Source organism: Crassostrea angulata, chromosome 2 (assembly GCF_025612915.1).
Source record: "Crassostrea angulata isolate pt1a10 chromosome 2, ASM2561291v2, whole genome shotgun sequence".
NCBI lineage: Eukaryota > Metazoa > Mollusca > Bivalvia > Ostreida > Ostreidae > Magallana > Magallana angulata.
In genome coordinates, this window is record NC_069112.1 from 78,787,971 (window position 1) to 78,808,229 (window position 20,259).

The 20,259-nt window shown below is 34.0% G+C and overlaps 1 protein-coding gene across 1 annotated transcript; it reads right to left on the reverse strand.

Moving 5' to 3' along the window:
• Positions 1-895: 895 nt before the first annotated feature.
• On the reverse strand, positions 896-15,346 carry LOC128172210 (protein ERGIC-53-like). The gene is made up of 15 exons (XM_052837988.1): positions 15,152-15,346; positions 14,508-14,564; positions 13,879-13,976; positions 12,287-12,394; positions 10,919-10,980; positions 9,946-10,045; positions 9,123-9,246; positions 8,749-8,804; positions 8,399-8,487; positions 8,045-8,093; positions 7,299-7,466; positions 6,665-6,768; positions 5,752-5,929; positions 5,200-5,306; positions 896-3,873 (listed from the first exon to the last, which is right to left on the reverse strand). Exons 1-15 carry the CDS (start codon positions 15,297-15,299, stop codon positions 3,837-3,839), a joined length of 1,485 nt encoding a protein of 494 aa, XP_052693948.1. The 5' UTR covers positions 15,300-15,346; the 3' UTR covers positions 896-3,836.
• Between the last annotated feature and the right edge of the window lie 4,913 nt (positions 15,347-20,259).

Sequence of the window (20,259 nt, forward strand, 5' to 3'; positions counted from 1 at the left end):
TATAAACTTTTCAAGACCCATTAACATTGTCTATATAAAAAGCAGATGTATGGTACGGATAAAAAAATGCGGATAATTTAGAGTTATCGAACATTGCTGAGGATCGAATGACGTTAAGATAGATATCGTATCTTAGCTGCGATCACAATGTACAAGCACATTTTGAAGGCATTGATTATTAACATTGGCTCAATGTGCACTTTGACAGTACATGACGTGTTTCCATCGCTCTACTGCTTAACACATAGGAAATTCGCAACATCAAGGGGTACTGTGTCTGTCTCTCCCCCCCCCCCCCCCCAAAAAAGCGCCAAAAACCACCAGGGCTGCGTTCAAGATCGTAGCAGCTAGCCTAGTCGCTAGGTCGTAGATATCTTGGTTTATTGATCTCAGATTTAAAATGAAAATATTCAACTAAAGACTTATTACACCGACATATATTGTTTATTTCAAGCGGAATATACATGTTTAAATTCATTATAAAGGATGAACAAAATATCACAAAGTAAACCGATTTGATGTTTGTGACAAAGTGGTATCTAAAGTGACCATCTTGAATTTGATGCTGAGCATATAAAATTTAGGCTACGAATATCTACGTAGCGGCTAGGCCAGCTTACCATTCAACTACGTAGCTCCACGGTGCAGCTACGGTCTTGAATGCAGCCCCGAGCTAGCAATACGCTACTAGTAATTTTCACATTAATTTTCAAAACAATTACCAAAAGTGCTATGAAAAAGAAATGATATGCAGTGTATATTTTTTGAAGCGGATGCATGCATACATTGTTATTCATTGTCAAAGTACACTGGCTCAGACACAGCAGTGAACAGTGACGGCTTAGGGAGGCCGATGATCTCCACACACAAAAATAATCAACTACAAAACGAAAACGTCTTTTTTTATTGTCTTTTATTAATAAATATAAACCATTTACCAAACATGGATGAAGACAGACACAATATGGCGGACATGACTTTTGCTGAACATGCTAATTTTTCACAAACTACATCCATTATTATCACACACAAACACACGCACATTTACACACGTCTGAATAACACACATATATGCCAAACACACTTTAAAATGACTAGGGAGGAGGGTGGGGGTACATTCAATAAAGGAAGAGGGAGGGGTTAAACATGATCTTGTTACGCATGCGCTCTCTAATGAACTTGACATCAGAGTTGATTTGATATACAATACTCAATAAAATGTCTTCCTCTGTGGCAACAAAATGACTCTGTTTAAAGTGGTATTGTAAATTTGGTCAAGAGATGTCACATGACCTTGTTTAAAAATTTGATACAATTTTAGTACTAGACAAACGTTATGTATAACATGCTGCATATAATGAGAAAAAAAAATTGGTGGAAGTCGAACATTGGAAAAATATGCAATAAAAAAATTAAAATGAATACATGGAAGATCTTAGACAAAGTGCTGGAGATTTAGACACATGGGGCCTTATAAACACCGCCTGGCTCCCCATACAGGCACTGACTAGATGATAAAGACCCATGATAACAAAATATCTAGTGCAGGATATCTAAGGGGAAAATAGCAAAACAAAATTCCACCAAAATATCAGGAGAATAGCAAAATAAAAATCCTCCCAAATATTAGAATTCACAATCATTTTTTCTTCGAAATTGTTTCCAGTGTAATATACGCGATAGGTAGGTGGGATGTTGCAATCAAAAAAGCACAATAATCTCATCACGTGCATTATAACAATTTTACTTGATCAATAAATTAAATAAAGATCTAATTATTACAATAAATATATCATTTCTACAGGTTCTACCTAATAAATATGCTATCTTGAGTCATTTGCTACATTTGAATAAATGTAATAGTATATTCCTTGGATTTTTCTTATCTAAATTTAATTAATAGTACAAAGCTAACTTCAATGCCAATCAATATGGATCTAACGTTCCTTATAAAGAAAAAACATAAAAATTAATGGGAAAAATAATCATTAAAAAATCAAAATTTTGACAAAACTGACAACATTGATAAAATTTCTTTTTTCCTTATGAAAATGCATTGCATACAATATATGAATCATGATAAACACATTAAAAAGACGTCATACAAAGTTTAGACATTGAATTCTTCCATACACACAAAAGCTTGTCCAAACTAAAAGATGATGGACAATAAGGTGTGTGGTGAAAACATACCATGGAATAATAAATGCATTTCTGGAGAGTTTCAAATAAGCAGTAACCCTACAGCTTGTTATACATGTAAGGTTTGAAGTATGTGGCATTAAGCAAGATGAATCAATTTTGGAATTATAGAGGTTTCGGATTATACAGGTAGCGCTTTATTAAACATATTTGATGTAGTTTTCTTGTAACAGAAGCTTAAGTACTTTGTATTTGTACAACAGTAGAGGTACCTATTAGTTTATACAAGTGACATATACCAGAACATATGTTTAGTTACTGTAAATCACTTATTGAATGCGAGGAATTTATATCCGCGTAAAATCGTGCACTTTTAAACTTTGCCATTATTTTCTGAGGGTTGAGAACTATAAGAAATATGGACAAATGATCTGTGTTCACAATATTGTATTTTCGTGATTTGATTCAAAACAGCGGGATCGCGGAAATAAGTACTCCCGTTATATAAGAAATTTACAGTAACTACATGTTATAAATACATGAAGTTTTCATTTTACAGTACAATATAGAGGAATGTAATTAGTAAACCCTAAGGTTTCAGATCATAATCACATGTACACATTATATATATGTACATTACAAGTAAACCTATGGTTCTCTTGCACACATCATTTATCAGTTATATATTATATTAAATGAATGGGTATCAATTAATTTCATAATTTGTTAACTACTCAGAGCTTTCTGTTGTCATTTTGGCAATTATTACCAAAACCGTAATAAAAGTATGATAGTTTAACTGGAGAACATATTATTAATTATAATAATCATACTAATGAGACCACTGTTTCTAATAAAGACGCTCTGATTCTTTGAAAGCTTTTGATATTCAAGGTAAACCTCTTCACATGTAGCATCACACAGCAAGGCTTCTATTTAAAAATTCAATGCAAAAAAAAAAGTGCTCATGATCAACAATTATAAAGAAGTTAAAACTCTGTGTAAATCTGATGCAAGAACAGTCAACAGTAAACACAGCACAAAGTAATTGCCTCTAAATCATCTTCTGATAAAAATTGCACAGTCAAAATGTAAATAATAATTCTTGTCTGGAATATTTTTCTTCACATAATAACAATAAATATGCTTTATATTTACACGATTAGTCGACTGATAACTTACATGGAGGTCTGAACTGAGATTAAAATGCTATGATTAAAAAAATATCAGATCGTTTAAATCAAAAATGCATTTGCTACTACTTCATACGACTCCTTTGCTAATTATTCATTTCCTTTTTTTTTTTTATCATTTTGGCAGTTTGCTGCAGATATATACAGTTTGAATAAATTTTTCAACAATCAATTCACTTTGTTTTTTTTTTCATTTTAAAATAGATTAACAGTGAAAATAATTCAAATTTTGGGAAAATTTGTCTCATTTCTTCACACCTTTTTTTATATATATATAAAACCAAAATATACAATAAAAGATGTTTGAAAACAAAAATCTCCAACATGTTTACAAAGATTTTTTAAAAAAATTGTTGCTCCATTCATAAATCTGATCACCATTTGCAAGACAGGTAACTCTTACACGACTCATTCTCTCTCACTGATACATCGTACTCAATCTTACATTAAATGCACCATAAAATTCCTAAAAACTTAACATTCTGTAAATTCTTGTAAACCCTAATAAAATTTCTTTGCCTGAGCCTCTTTGTTTGATCTGAAATGAAATTATACAAGGAAAGGTATAAAATACTGTCAATGTATTCCATGTACAATTAATCACAGTGTTTCCTGTCTATATTTTTTTAACAGCAGATAGCAGGATCAATAAAATTAAGTACGGGTACATAGCTAAAAATGTTATTCAAATCAATAATGAACAGTTAAAGATAGAAGTTTTAAGCTACTGGTTAACATCAAATCTACTATAACTTGCAAAAAAGGTTCTCCTCACTCATAGTTATACAATCACTGTGTGTTTGACATTTGTGTGGATTATTACTTGAAATAAAGTGCTGTGCAGAATATAAATGCATCAGCAATTAACAGACATGAATCAAAGTAATTGTTTTAGTTAAAAGAAAAAAAAAGATGGAAAGAGGAAGATTGAATTATCTCTTAATCCCTTCCTATTCATCTTCGCTAGCCAAGGATTTTCGGCCCACTTTGCTCCCCATAAACCCTTGGCGGATTTTATTACGAAGACTCCGTGACAACCTCCGTTTCATGATTGGCTGCAGCTGCGAGTAGCTGATCCAATCTCAGTGCTTGTAAATATATACTTTAAAAGAAAACACGTTTGATCTTTGGTAAAACATTCGGTGCTTTTAACAAGTTGAGACACAAGTTCTTGAGTACAGTGTCTCCCCAATGATGGTCTAACCAGATCGCTTTAAAAACCTATGTATTTTACTGGGATTGAACATAGTTCTACAAACTTGTCAAGGCTCGCGTGATAGCATGGGAAGTAAACCTGGCGAACGTAGAAGTTGCCTATCCCGTTAGTATATATACGTTCCTGCTCATGGTTATTGCTTTTAAAGGTTCAATGAACTGCGTTTTATTTAATTTCTTTTGTCAGCAATATTCACGACAACGACACCTGGTTTTATGGCATGAAAGCTTTCATATAAATCGGTGACTTTTTCACTCCAGGTACAGGTCCTTACAAAACACTATGAATAAAACATCCAGTGCTTTCCCTAGGTTATAACTTAATTCGTATTTAATCACTGTTAATAGCATCGTTCATTATGTTTCAATATTCGGTAGTCAACATGTATTCGAGTTGTATTAATGCCATGATGTGTATATAACCCGTTGTTTATTTCGATTAAAATGTATATATGCAAAGGACGCAGCTCAAGTTGCTCGCTAGATAGCACCACCACATCTCCGAGTTTTCGTAATGAAATCCGCCAAGGGTTTATGGGGAGCAAAGTGGACCAAAAACCCTTGGCTAGCGTAGTTATTGCTATTACACAGGTACCTTGGCTAGCGAAGTTATTGCTATTACACAGGTACAAGTAAGAAGTGGACTTACCTATACACCATGTATCCTACGATGAAGAATAGTTGTAGACCAATGGCGAGGAAGAACAGCATGGGAGACACACAGCTACTCTGTACCTCTGGACAGTTCATCTGACCCTGGAACAGAACGAACAGGTTACAACATAACAGATCAAGTTATAATAGAGTAGAATAAGTTATTACATAGCACACATGTATAATGAACTTCTAGACAGAACATAACAAGTTACAATTGAACAAACATCAAATGTTTAGACCAATTAGAACTAGTTCCACCATAACATATGGTGAACCGTGGACCAAATGGAACAGATTACAAAATAACAAACATGTATAATGAACTCCTAGACAGATCAGAACAAGTTACAATGGAACAAATAGTGAACTTTTAGAACTAATGGAACTAGTTACAATGGAACAACACAAGTTACACTATAATATATAATGAACCTTTAATACAACAGAACAAGTTACACCTTTAAACAGAACAAAAGAATACAGAGTGTCTGGTTCACAGAGAGAATAAATCTGACAGACTGATCCGAGACAAAGTTCTACTGACCTGCGGTCGGTTTGCGACGTTGGCGAGGTCCGACCTCACAAAGTTCATGTTCTCCTGAAGCTTGTAGATGATGCTCTGGATGTCCTGGGGGATTCCCCCGCCCACCTGGGCCCCGCCCCCCGTACTCATGCTGCCTTGGATCTGGCCGGCCCTCTGCTGGACGTCATAGACCACCTGTCTGATAAAGGGAACAGGTGTAATCAGTAACAGGTGTAATCAGTTGTAAATAATTAAAATATCAAATTTAAATTTCCTATTAGGTTTCTTAATGACTAACTACAGAGACATATCGGGTTGATCAATAACATAGACAGCAAGGCTTAGCCGAAATGTCTGAGATTTATTGAAATATACCGTATATGGCAGTCACATGCTACATTTGTATATTTAAACAAATGAAAGTGTGACATCTCAGTCTGAGATAAATCGAATATTCATAATAAAAATATGTGTAGTTAACACCGAGGTGTTCATAAAATTTATTTTAATATTTGTTCATTATGTGATATTGTTTATTAATTTATGCAATAAGCGGTGTAAAGTCCAATCTTAACCAGAACTTGAACCCACGACTCCCTTGTGCCCTGTGTCACCGCTCTTATCAAAGAGTTACTGAGACCCAAAACTAAAGATTCATTCTTTTTCATCGGTACTTAATTCAGGGATTCAACCATTTTGCATCAAATTGAGATTTAAAAAATCGTTAATGCCAATTTTTTAATCACATTTTTATTAAACTTTAGTTAATTTCTGTCTAAAAAAAATAAAAGCCAGATTTCAAAATCTACGAGATGTGATTGTTGCAACTTAATGTGAACATGAATTCCTCACGCTTAACTAGAAAACCAACATCTTTGGCAGAGGATGTGTAGGTCTTAAAAAAGTCAAGGCAAAGAGTTTTAAATACACTTACTTGATGTCCCTGGCGTCGTTCATTATCTGCATCTGGTTGTTCATCACTTGATCGACCTCGTGTCTCTTGATCGTATCCATGGTCAGGGGAGGGGCTGCTCCACCCTATAGAACAGAACGTAACGTGACTTATAATACACAAACATAACAGCACATGCTATAGACCCGAGTTACAATGCACACTGACCACATTACAGAATTACAGAATTCAATGATGTAATACATATCAACAAAAGGAACGTGAAGTGTCAAAATAATTATAAATTATTTTGCTACTTTGATCAAAATAGAGGTTAACCAATACCTTTACCATTAGGATTTTACAGACAATAGAAATATAGTTTAAAGTTCAAGTTTATCACATAACATTGCCTTATCTTATGTGACAGCAGAACAAATACTACCAGTATATGCATGTAACCTGCACATTTCTGTTTCTGAAGTAGCATATTAAATTTCTTACAAGTGATTTATCTGTCCCTGCGACTAAAGTTCACCGACACCTTGGTCTATTGTCACAAGTTTAACTATTACCATTTCTGCTTGAGCTAGCTGCACATTCGGGTCATTAGCTGACTCACGTTTTACATGTCTGTTGAATATTTTACCTGTACAACAGTTTTACTTTTACGTACCTGAGCAACCTGCACGTTTCCGCCGGTCAGCTGACTAACGCGGGAGAGCACCATTTCCTGTCTTCCCATCAGCTCGTCTAACTTCCTGTTGAGTTCCTTTAGAGTGTTGTGCATCTCATTCTGTCCGTCAAAAATCATCCGCAACTCGCGGTCCTCCTGGGCCTCGAACTGCAAAGGAAGGTAAAAAGGAAACTAAGTCATGATGAAAGAGAAAGTAAGTCTTAATGAAAGGGAAAGTAAATCATAATGAAAGAGAAAGTAAGTCTCAATAAAAGGGACAGTAAATCATAATGAAGAAAATGTAATCATGATGAAATAGTTTTAATTCACTCCGAAAATGATGGTTATTTATGACAAGAAAGTAACAAAGTAATTCATGATGAAAGGGATGCAAGTCATGACTGAAAAGAACAAATCTTTGATGTAAATGAGAGAAACTAGAAATTTCATGAAAAGCATGATTATCATCCTTTAATTTGAATTGACATTTCCTTTTTCTTTATCCCTGTTCGTATGATCTACTCAAAGCATTTGTAATTTTTGTAGAAAAAATATTATATTGTTTTGAATTTTGATTTTGCATAAGATATGCAGTGCAATGCCCATGGTGGGTATTCTCAAGATGTACATCCATCTTAGAGTCAGTACAATGTCAAACATTGCAGGAAATAACCTAAGTAATAATGATAGACAAGGCCTGCATTCAATTTTCAGATTTGTTAAAGATAAAAGAATTGTAGACTTACCATGGAATCAAATTCTCCAGGTTGTTTACCGGGATGTTGTTTCTGGAAGCTGTCAATCAAAATTAAGAAACAATTATTCCTGGTCAGTGAAACAATAAAGTGAAGACTGAACATTCCCTTTGATTTATAAGAAAATAACTTTTTTTACCCATATTTCTCTTCAACCTCAATTATTTTTCATTTTCAACTTTATGAAAAAACATTCTTTTGAAGAGGACAACATTTTTTTTCATAAGGAAGGAAAGATAACTCCCCTTTGATTCATTCCTATTTCACTCTTTTCTTTGTTCTATTTTTTTTCAATTTTCTTTGACTAAAGAGAATAAGTCAGGAAAACAGGAAAAGATAACTCACTTTTCTCTGGCTGTCTCTAGTTCCTTATAATACTCATCAAATTCTTTCTCGTACTTCTGTCTGTCCTGTTCTGGTACCTGATTGGCTGGCTGTCAAACCAATCAGAAGCATGTTTATATATTTCTGTCATTGGAAATTGTTATGAGAGAGGTTTGCTTTGAAATACTCTCAAACAGTGATATCTTAAGGCCCTTTCAAAATTGGCGCACAAGCCGAAGAAACAAAATAATCATGGAAAGGGAAAATTAAGATTTGGACCATAGACTGTTGTCGAAATAATCAACATTCAAAATCTGATTACTGATTGGGTATACACTGCATTGTACGATGCTTCGTTAGAGTTTACAAACCTGGTCTTCCTTGTTGTGTAGAGAGTGAGTGAGGAAAGCCAGAACGTCATGGTCATCTAAAAATAGAAATCAGAGGGCTGAGGTCTCAATAGCTTACACACACATACACGAAGTCAGCTAAAATTAGAAATCAGAAAGTGAGGTTTCAATAGCTTACACACACATACAAGAAGTCAGGCAGAATGTGCACTGATACATTATTTATAAATAGCAGGTGTCACTGCAAAGTTTCAGAAAGATTTTATTGTAATTATCATGGCATACTACCAGCTGAGATAACATTATCGAGTCTCAAAATCCTGAGTTAGGTGTATGGCATGTTCCACCATAAGTTACAGAGGATTTTGTCGTATATCAGAATGTTGAGTACTTACCGGCAAGACCCCCAGTGGCGGCGGTGACCCCGAAGTAAGCACTTTCTGGTAGATTGACATTCTCCTGCCTCAGACACAGCTCAAAGTCGTCTTTATTGTTGGTCAGACCGTTGTTCACAAACACCTACAACACACAAACAAAATGAAGTCCTCAATGTTTGATTTATGCACATTCAAAACGTTTCTATGTGTTCTAGATATCAATATCATTCATCTTGATGAAACAGTAAACCAGGGTTGAATTAAAAGGAAGAAATAAAAAAGTAGAAGGGGGGTCTAGCTTATAGCTTGATTGTGTTTGAAATGCAATAATAGCCGGGTAATTACCCGTCATTTCAGGCGGGGACATTCCCAGCCCCGGGTCTTAGAGACAACCCTGGTAAACTGTTCTATATAATTCATGACATTGTTTACACCCTCACTAAGTCTTACATGGGGAGCGGCTATAGATGATGAACTCTTTGGTTTTGCTTTACTCTGTACATACTCTATGACTGTATCTTACTTTGTTTTAGTACATACTATAGGAGTCTTACTTTGCTTTTATTAGTACATATTATTAGTACATACTACATGTATATGACTGTCTCTTACTTTGTTTTAGTACACACAGAGACAATATGGGTATGTTATACTTACCATGACATCAGAATGATTTGGTTTTATGCAGTTTGTATTACATTAAGTTTTTTGCAGCTTATACACTTAGTATATTTGTGTTATGTATGGTTACTGCGGTACATGTACATACCATGAAGAGTTTGCTTTATGCAGCTAGTACCTTTAGTATTTTGCTTTAAGTGATACACTACTGCATACATACCGTGAGGATTTTGCTGTAGTATTCGACCTTGACCCTGACTGGGTACGGTTTGTTTCTGAAGTCCCGGAGACACCCGCCCAACTGTTGCTGGGAGCCGTCGCTGTCAAAACACAACAACTACATGGTTACTAATGATACACATTGAAAACATAATACAGTTAAACTTCGATATCTCAAACACTGATATCTCGAATACAATGGATATGTCGAAATGATTTGTAAGTCCAAACCACTTATTTTGTAAGTAGTTCACCCTCAATATCTCAAATACTCAGATATCTCAAACTATTTAAACAGTCCCATCTTGTTCAAGATAATGAAAGTTTGACTGTATATTGCTAGATCTGTCACTGCTAAAAGACAACAACAATGAACATATTGTACGAACTGTCAAAAACAACATGCTTCAAACAAATAATTAACTATGACTTATAGCAATATTACAGGGTATATTGTTGTACCCTTAAATACATATAATATATGTTCAGTTCAGATTCATTTAGTGCCCTTTCCCTGAAGATACTGAATGTAACAGGTTTATATCTACACACCTCCGGCTTGTATTGATGTGTATTTACACGTGTTTCATTTAATGTTTACGAAATCTTGCATATTGAGAACCACATCCCACCCACATCTTCCTGCCTCCCTGTCACCCCCCCCCCCCCCCCCCCCCCCCCCGGAAAAAAAAAACCCTCATAAAATCAATCTCCCCTTCCCCCTAAAAAAATACCCCCCAAAACAATTCCTCACCCTATTACCCTAACATACTGACCAAGCCATAAAGATGTAAATACCATATAAAATACTGACCGGACAAACAGAGCTCTGAGCCCCCCCCCCCCCCTCCCCCTCACTGGTACCCCTTTAATTCCTAAAGATGTTAGATCCACCCAAACGTTCAACAATTAGGCCACTAATTATGAGTACACCAATCCATCTTACAGTATTGATTCTTAATAAGGACACACACCTCTGGTGGTCGTACTGTTGAGTTCCGTCGTTGACCATGGCCATGATATAAGGGTTGTTGTGCTGAAACAGGTAAAAACACAGGTAAATAGAGGTAAAAAAGTTCAGTATGGGGAAAACAAGGAAAGAAAAATACAGAAATATTTAGGTAAAAGAGGTTATAGACAAACTGTCTGTCTGGTAAAAAAAAAATCCTTCTGTTTATCAGAAGTTTATCAGAAGTTAAGTTTTAAACTATAATATTAAAAAACAGCCCATATGTATCGCACAAATTGAAAAGAGGAATAACTCAATTTAATGTTTTAACACATTGGGGATGACAATAACATGATGAAATGTAGCAGCACTGGACCTAATGTTGTGGTGCATTAACTAAAACCAATACATCTTCTCTCATTGCGCAATCCAAAGATCATGTTGATCGTCAAACTCTTAATTAGAATAAAAAATTAAAGAAAAATGTAGAACAAGTGCATATAAATACTGAGACAAGAGAATAAAACGTACATGTTATATGACATCTAGCAATGCTTAAGGTGCAACACTCAGTTTTGCCTTTGATAAAAATCAACCAAAATGATAGTAAAAGAAATCAACACACTTTGAAGCATTTTTTTTTAAAATGGCAAAATTACAAAATACACAGAAACTGCTCCTACACTTGAAGACATTTTGAACAAATAAAAGTCATTTTTTTTAAATAGAGAACTTTCTTTCTTTGCTTTCAAACATTCTACAGAACTGTATTATAGATAGTGGATTGCACAGAGAGATAGAGAGATGAAAACAGAGAGACAATAAGAAGCCTGACATTAAATTATTGGACCCAGGAGTTACCTCCCTGTTTTACTCACAGTTAAACGCTGGCATAAATAAAAACAAGAGCTAAAAACATGGGCAGCAAAAATCTTGTAGAAAAATTGCATTGCAAGGACTTACCCGACCTTATGAATCTTCATGAGCTTACCAAAGCTTACGAATATGCATGTCTTACCCAAGCTTAGGAGTAGGCATGGGTAAGACTTGAGCCTATGAATATGCATGAGACTTACCAAAGCTGAAGAAAATTCATGATCTATATATCTATGGCCTCACCAATATAATTTCTTGTTCGAAATTCTGTGCTGTTTTCTGTTCTATTTCCTCTCTTTTTTTCACATTTTAAATCAAAAACAAGTGGAGAAAATATAACCGTCCCGGAAATTTATTTATATATTGCCTGAAAATTTTGGGTACAAGAAAATAACTTTATTATTCGCCCGCTCGACCTTTTTTCACTGGATGTCCGACGAACAAAAAATTCTGTTGGTGTGGCCAAAGCTTATGAATATGCATATTACCAAAATTATTGAATATGCATGATGCTCACCTGTCCGTCATTATCAAACGAGTCCATGAACACGCCGAGCCCTCTCCACATGTCCTGGTTCCCAAAAACTGGTCCCTCCTGTCCCTTGTCCTCTGTGAACCAGATTGCCTATAAAAACAAAATAAAAAATTGTCGTCAATTTCTGATTCTGGGAGGCTTATCACCCAACCCCCACCACCCACTCAATGTTGCTTATCTTCCATAATATATACATTTGTAATTATCTTCCTTTGAAAAATAAAACAAAAAACGTTACCAAAAACCTTTCCCCAAAAAAGAGCTGATATAGGAAACTAAAATTTACAATATTTACAATATTTAAACATCAAGATTATTCAACTGACATTTACTGTGTATTCAGGCTAATAAGCAATGATTTCATTTTCCCACTATATGGTGTTTTACTATTTAGTAAACATGATGTTCCTCATAGTGTTTGCAGTTTGATGATTTGATAAAGTTTCAAATTTTTAACATAAAAAATAAATGAATTACCAAATCTTAAAGCATGGAAACATTACGATAACAAAACATTAATTACAACAAATAGTTTTTTAGAACTCTAGATGATAAGTAAATGGTAACATTATTGAATGCTTTTGTTGTTCAATTATTTTATTTTAATAATGTACCAATTCATGAGTACGGTACTTGATTGTAAAATCAATGTCATTACCAGTCATCAATTTAATTATGCTGACTTAGCATACAATACAAAATAGTGAATTTACATGCATTTCCTAATTTACTTAATATGCCCCATTTTGACTGAGAGATTATGGGCATACAACACAGGCTAACTAAGATATATTAATTCTCATTTAAATAATCATCTCATAGCAGATATTTATCTTCAACAAATCCTGTTTTTTCGCATGATAAGTTTATCTAACTCCTCAAATCTGTGTAACAATTGGCCCTTAGGTATCAATTAAAACACGCTAAGCCAGGCACAAATTTACACAATTTTAGCCCTGTTAAGGTCAGACATAGAATGTAAAGGAAGTGAGAGCTAGTAATGCCCTACCCCACAGGCAAGGTCTTGCTAGGGGCAATAACTCTGATAAAAACCGAGTGATTGATTTACCTCTACTCTCTATTAGCAGAGAGTAGTTTTTATTTGATGGACATAATTAATGCTTCTGTTGTCTTTAATATGATCCATTTGTTTTGTATTCATACGCTATTAATGTATAAACATTAGTATGGGTATTTCATTATTTTCCTGTTTTGCTGATCAAAGATTTTTTTTCTGCAAGCAGTCACCCATCATGTATTTTTTTTTTCAAAAATAAAATATCAATCATCTAATTGCCATATTACAATCTAAGATTCAGTATAGAATAGTTTCATTCACTCGAAAGAATGAAATTAACAAATTATTAAAATTTTAGAGAGAAGTGAGAGAGATACACAGTAGAAAAAGAGAGAGAAGGGAGAAATATGAAGCAACGAAGAACAGTACTGTAATAAAGAATTAAGGCATAGGTATCAAACATTTAACAGAAACAAAGACGTATACACATGGGAAAGAACACAATGTATTTGATCGTAAGAGAGAGAAAAAATGAAGAGAAAAAAAAATAATTTACCAGTCCATCGGCGCCAACTCTGCCTCTACCCGTGACCTTGAACACACACTCGATGGACCACTGGTTGAAGTTGGTCTTTTGATTGGTCCACACCCATCCTATGTAACAAATAAATATTTCTTAAAATGTGCAGAGATCAAGAACAATGGCTGATACTTGATGAAATGAAATGAGTGAGAAATCATTTCACCATCACTTGATTTTTGGATATTGTATCTAATATATATACTTTTTAAAAGAAGGAATTTTTTTTTCTTTCATAACAAAAATGGTCTCAAAATCAAATCGATACAATTGTAATAAGAAAGGAATGAGCATATAATTACATTGAAAACATATGGATGGACCGGGAATCAAACCTGGGACCTCTGCAACTCTAGTCAGGAGCTCTACCACTGAGCTACCCATGCTGATATCCACGGTCCATATAGCCCTAACTACTACACAATTCTAAATCTGTTTCACTTCCATTCCAGTCATTTAAAATGTATATTCGATAGCAACATGTTGTTCGGATAGAAGATACATGTAATAGAAATTAACTTTTCATACTATAATTCATCTGGTCAGATAAAAAACAAAACAAAAAAAATTGGAAAGAAAAACATTATTGAATGACCATCACTGACCTCGTTTGCTCCTGATTGACGGGGCTAATCGGATATTGTCATCACCAGCAATAGCATCTGAAACAAAAGATAGATCATATAAGTTTCAAATTACAAATAATAACAAAAAAAACGGCACAGTGTTAATAGACCAGAGTAAACTTCAACCCCATGTACATATCTTTAAGTTTGTTCAGATTTTGCATCAACAATTGCATCAAAACATTTTTAGATGCTGGACAATAGTTCCTTATGTTTGATGCAGATTCAACTTGACGGAACTCATGAGGTTTTTTTTCTCAAGGCATGAAAAAAAAAATATTTTCTCTTCTTATCAATAAAGTATGCTCTTCAAAAAGTGTGTTGACAAACTTTTAGAAAGTCAAACATCCTTAAGGACTTTTTAAAAATCCCTGACCAGCTGATGACTGCATTAACTGCATGATAAATGATGCCATATGCTAGCCATTCTCTTTAATTTACAAAAGAATCCATATTTTTTCAACACGCACCAGGCAAACTGATTTAGAACTTGAGAAAAATACGTAAAAATGACTGAATTTGCATATATTCTTCAGATTTTGCCGGCATATGTTATTGTTGACAAACTACACGTGTACATAACCAACAACCAACCAGAAATCACCTAGTGTCGCTAAACTTACCCCCGCCGTAATCCCAAAAAGGAATGCTTTTGTTGCTCTGCACGAGATGAGGGCCCTTGAAACTGTACTTATATTCAAACCTGGGCTTCAATTGGGCCCCATTAGTTAAAAAAACCACGGAAAACAACACAGCCAGAACAGACAGCATCGCGCTTGACGTTCAGTAAAACTATAACGGAAGGAAGATTGGACGCGCTATCTAGCGGAAAGCAAGGGGCGTAACTGTGTATAATGGTGTGGCGGATCTCGAGCCATGGCGGATCACACACGATGCAATAAATTTATTCACATTGAATTTTACATTACATAAGATGTTGTTCCTTATTTAATTTTAAAGGTAAATTTATACGATCAGTTAATATGTTTTACGGTGCTACCGTTGGGGCGAGCACTGATTATGATTAATTATGTATATACGTATCATCAACTAAATTAATTAAAAAAAAGCATGGTTTTACAAATGATGCAAAAAATAAATGAATTTGAATACAAATTAAATACAATTTATTTTCTTTTCATTATTCATACTTTTTACGCTGCAATATATAAGCAATACTTCGAGTTTTTATTGATTTATGATTTTATGAGTACTTTAAAACTAGTTTAATCTAGGACCCAATGTCGTTTAATAATAAAGATTTTAACATAATGTTCAGTGCAGAGGTTTTTTTTTCCTTTTAACGAGGCCGGGTCTAATTTGTTATGCCATAGATTTTTCAATGAAATTTTTTACATGAATTTCTACTGATATAATAAATAAATTATTTTAAGATAAAAAAAATAAATTAAAAATCAGACATTTACCACATCGTTTGTTTAGGGGGTCATCTCAAAGTTAGTTATTTTTTAACATAAGACTCTATGGTATTTTGCTTAAAATGTATCAATTTTGCACATTTTTTTTTAAAACGTCTGCCCTAGGGATTATTTTTTTGTTCCACATATAAAAGTTATTTTTAAAACGCATCAAATAATCAATTAAAAAAAAAAGAAACCTTTCACTTCCTGGTTTGTTCTAGGGGTCCTATTATTTTTTAGTCGGGCTCTGCTGAAAGCTGTAAGCAGGCAAATCGCCAATGTTACTATAAATAGCACAACTTCAAAAGTAAACAAAAAACCAAACAGCGTCAAACTAAAAGCTTCCACTAAATCAAATAGTTACACAAAGAGCCACGTTTTGTCAAAAGTGTTGGCATTTTGTTTCTTTTTTTTTTCAATTTCGAGAGAATGGTCTATCTTTTTTAGTTTTCTTATTAATAACGTGTTTTAAAAACAAGACTATGCACTTTGGACACATACAATGCACATGAATTTCCATGAACTACTTTGCTGCGCGTTGAAGAAATGCGAATTGAATATATATCGCTTGTTGCAAAAATTCAAGGCAGCAACTGTTGATTTTTTTTTCTTCTATAGCTAGACACACATATTTTTGTTTGTAGCCGCTTACAAAAATGTGGTCGCTCTCTGATGCGTTGCCGATATTAAAAGCATAAGAGAGAGAGAGAGAGAGAGAGAGAGAGAGAGAGAGAGAGAGAGAGAGAGAGAGAGAGAGAGAGAGAGAGAGATTTTCAGTTTTTACTGCACAATATGCATAAAGACACATCAAAAGAGCCCGGCTTTCAGTACTTCAGTACTTTGAGTTTCTTTTGCATGCCTAATATCACAGGTTTGTCAGATAATGGCAATTTTTTTATGTGAGAAAAAGCGGAAATGGTGATCTTTATAGTATTTTATCAAAACATTCAGTCATATTTAAGTAATAAAAAATAGATATATATATAACAATACATATTAAGGATCGTAAATATAAAATACGTGGTTTCTGTTGTGAGCATTCCGGAATATTTTACCGTTATCGGTTATAATAATAGTGTTATGTGGTGCATAGTTTTGCCAATATTTCTTGATTTATACTTGTGTTTAACACATTTTAAGCTATGTAAAGTGAAATGACACCAATGTTTAACAATTCATAGAGAGTAGTTTGAGTTGAAACCGCTGAATTCAATGAAAAACTGATAAAACCGTATATAGGCAAACTTGACAGAGACCACAATTCATAATTTTTTACCAGGCAAGGTAAACATTTCTTTGCAGATTTCGATAGGATATATAATGAATTACAAATGTACCAATTTGCAGTGAGTTTGAACCATTATTTCAAAAGTTATAGACGTTTTATGTTGCTAAACTGTACTTATTCATGGTTGAAAAATCGTATCAAAATGCACTGTAAATGTGATAGCTTTCATACTGGCAATTTTTAAATGGCCTTAAAATGTTAAAATACTTAAAATAAAGGATTGCGATTAATTTCTTTTAAAAATTGCTTTATTATATCGAAATTAGTTAAAATAAATGTGATGTTTGATAAGAGAGCAGTCGTTGCTATAACTGTCCTGATAGTGTACCTGTGTTAGCTCCTACAGCATGAACAAAATATTTGCAACATACCAATATTTAACTTCAATTTGATTGTTTGCATATTAATCATCAAATTTAAACAAGAATTACACAGATTAAACCATAAAAACATCGAGGGTGGAGAAACCATTAGTTAAATTTGTATATTTGCATTTCCATTGTTCTTTCCCACTGTAAGACCATACGGAGGAGCTGCAATTATTTCTCTATAATCGCAATTGCTCTGTCAGTATACTATGACGTCATAAAGGTGTAACGTTATATATACTTTTCCATGACGTTATAGATTTAAACCACTATACGATACATCATGTGTTTTTCTCCAACTCGATTAAAATTGACGTATTTACATGTAATATTAAAACATGTTTTTGATAACATTATAAAGGAATTAATGTTATAACATGTCATTGATTCTGTTAACAAATCTATGTGAATTAAAAAGATACATTACAGTCTGAATGTTTACTTTTGATGTAATAGCTAAATGTCAAGGCCTAGGCTAATACGGGGTATTTGCGAGTGGTAAAATGCAAATATTAGTAATAAACAACGATTATTTAGTGAACATGGCGTTATGAATAGCAACTGCTCTGCTGGCATATTTTCCATGATGCGCTAGCGCGCATCATGGAATATGCCAACAGAGCAATTGCTATTCATAATGCCATGTTCACTAAATAACGTTGTTTATTTCTAAAATAACCTGGTTTGCACGTCACAAGACACGTCACAATGCACCAACGTACTAATTCACTTGACGTTACGTTTGAATTTTGAACAGATTTATATCATTTTTAAAAGTTAAACGGACTCAATTTGTACAGCAAATTCCAGAAAATTAAATTATTAGGAATGAACTCAATATCTACCCAAGTTATACTCGTATAACCTGGGTTGGAGCAATTTACGCTTTTTTATAATCCGCTTCGCTTCGCGGATTATAAAGCGTAAATTGCCCCAACCCAGGTTATACGAGTATAACTTGGGTAGACATTGAGTTCATTTCTTAAATATAATATTAATTCTACGCCTCAAACGAGCTATTTTCGACAATTTCGCTGAATATCTGCAGTTGAAACGATAACGCCATGGCATCAACTAAGGAACAAGATGAGGTCACAATGCAAATGAAACGCTGCGCAAACTGTACTCGACCTCGTTAAAAGTGATTGTAACGTCAGTTCATTTTAGCAATTTTTAGGTTTTATAGTGTTCTCTGGTAGGTAAGAAATCCCCCAAGAATCAAGAGTCAATTTGCGGAAATCAAGGAATCCTCTCAAAATCTATTACATGAGTGCAAGTTACAATTGTGACATATCTCTGAAGAAATGCCTTCTTCGTAAGCTTTTACAAGATTTTGAGAGGATTTCAGATTTCGGTTATACAATTTACAGTAATTACAGTTAGAGTTATTTCCCCTTATTTAACGTGATTGCGACGTTATAGAGTTCACGTCGGTTTAGTGTCGTCTGGTTCTTAAAACTCCCCTGATAGTTAAAACCACGCGAAGTATACTGGGTTTTTTTTTTTACCTAAAAAGCATGCCGTTCTTGAAATTACACATTTTATTTGGTTCTCAAAAGATTTCTTTGATTATCGCTAGAACGCAAGGACGCAATTTGAAATGCTTGGAATTGCATTGTGGTTCGAAATTTACTGACGCCGAAAAATTCTGACGAATCAATGTGCAAGAAAACCATTGTGACGTCACTTGATTGAATTTGAAATTAATATATTTTAATTCTGGTTGTGACACGCTTTCTGATTGGCTAAAAAAATATTTTTAGTTATATCATATATCATATATATAGATAAACAATGTTGTCTACGTCTTGGTAAGACTAACGTCAAACACGTATCAATCCGCCTGACGTTACGTTTGAATTTTGAACAGTTTGATGTCATTTTAAAGCTCAAATGACTGTTTTTATCAACAATTAATAACAAAAAAAAAATTATAAGGAATGAGTTCGATCATTATTTATTAGTTTTTTTTTTAAGGTATAAACTGGTTTGGAACAGTTTACGCCTTTTTATAAACCGCTTCGCTGATTGGCTAAAAAAAAATATTAATACCGTATAAAGAATGCTGCCTACGTCATATTAAAACTAACGTCAAAAACGTATCAATCCGCATGACCTTACGTTTGAGTTTTGTACATGTTAATGTCATTTTAAAGGTGAAATGACCGTTTTTATCTACAATTAAGAAGAAAAAAAAAATAAATTATACGGAATGAATTCAATATTTAGTAGTTTTAAACGATATAAAATAGTTCTTGACAGTTTACGCTCTATAATATACCGCTTCGCCAGTCAATAAATGATCGAATTAACTTTTTAAAAACAAAAAGGCAGCCAATATGGCCGCTCCCAGTGCTGGGAGGAATATGTTTAGCCCATAGTACTCCTGAATCCTCGCTTCGCGAGGCGGGCTTCGCCCTCCTCTTGCGGCGCTCGGTAAAATAAACAGTGCCTGTTTGGGAGAGTAACAGTTGAATTTGACATCCCTCGAAAATCATTGTCAACCTTGGCTCGGCGTCGTTTGACAATGGTTTTCTCGGGGTGTTATTTCAACTGTTACCCTCCCAAACAGGCACTGTTTATATAGTGTACAGAGGTTAAAGGATTGGATAGTGCATATATCCGTGTGCCTAATGTGTTAACAGTGTATATTT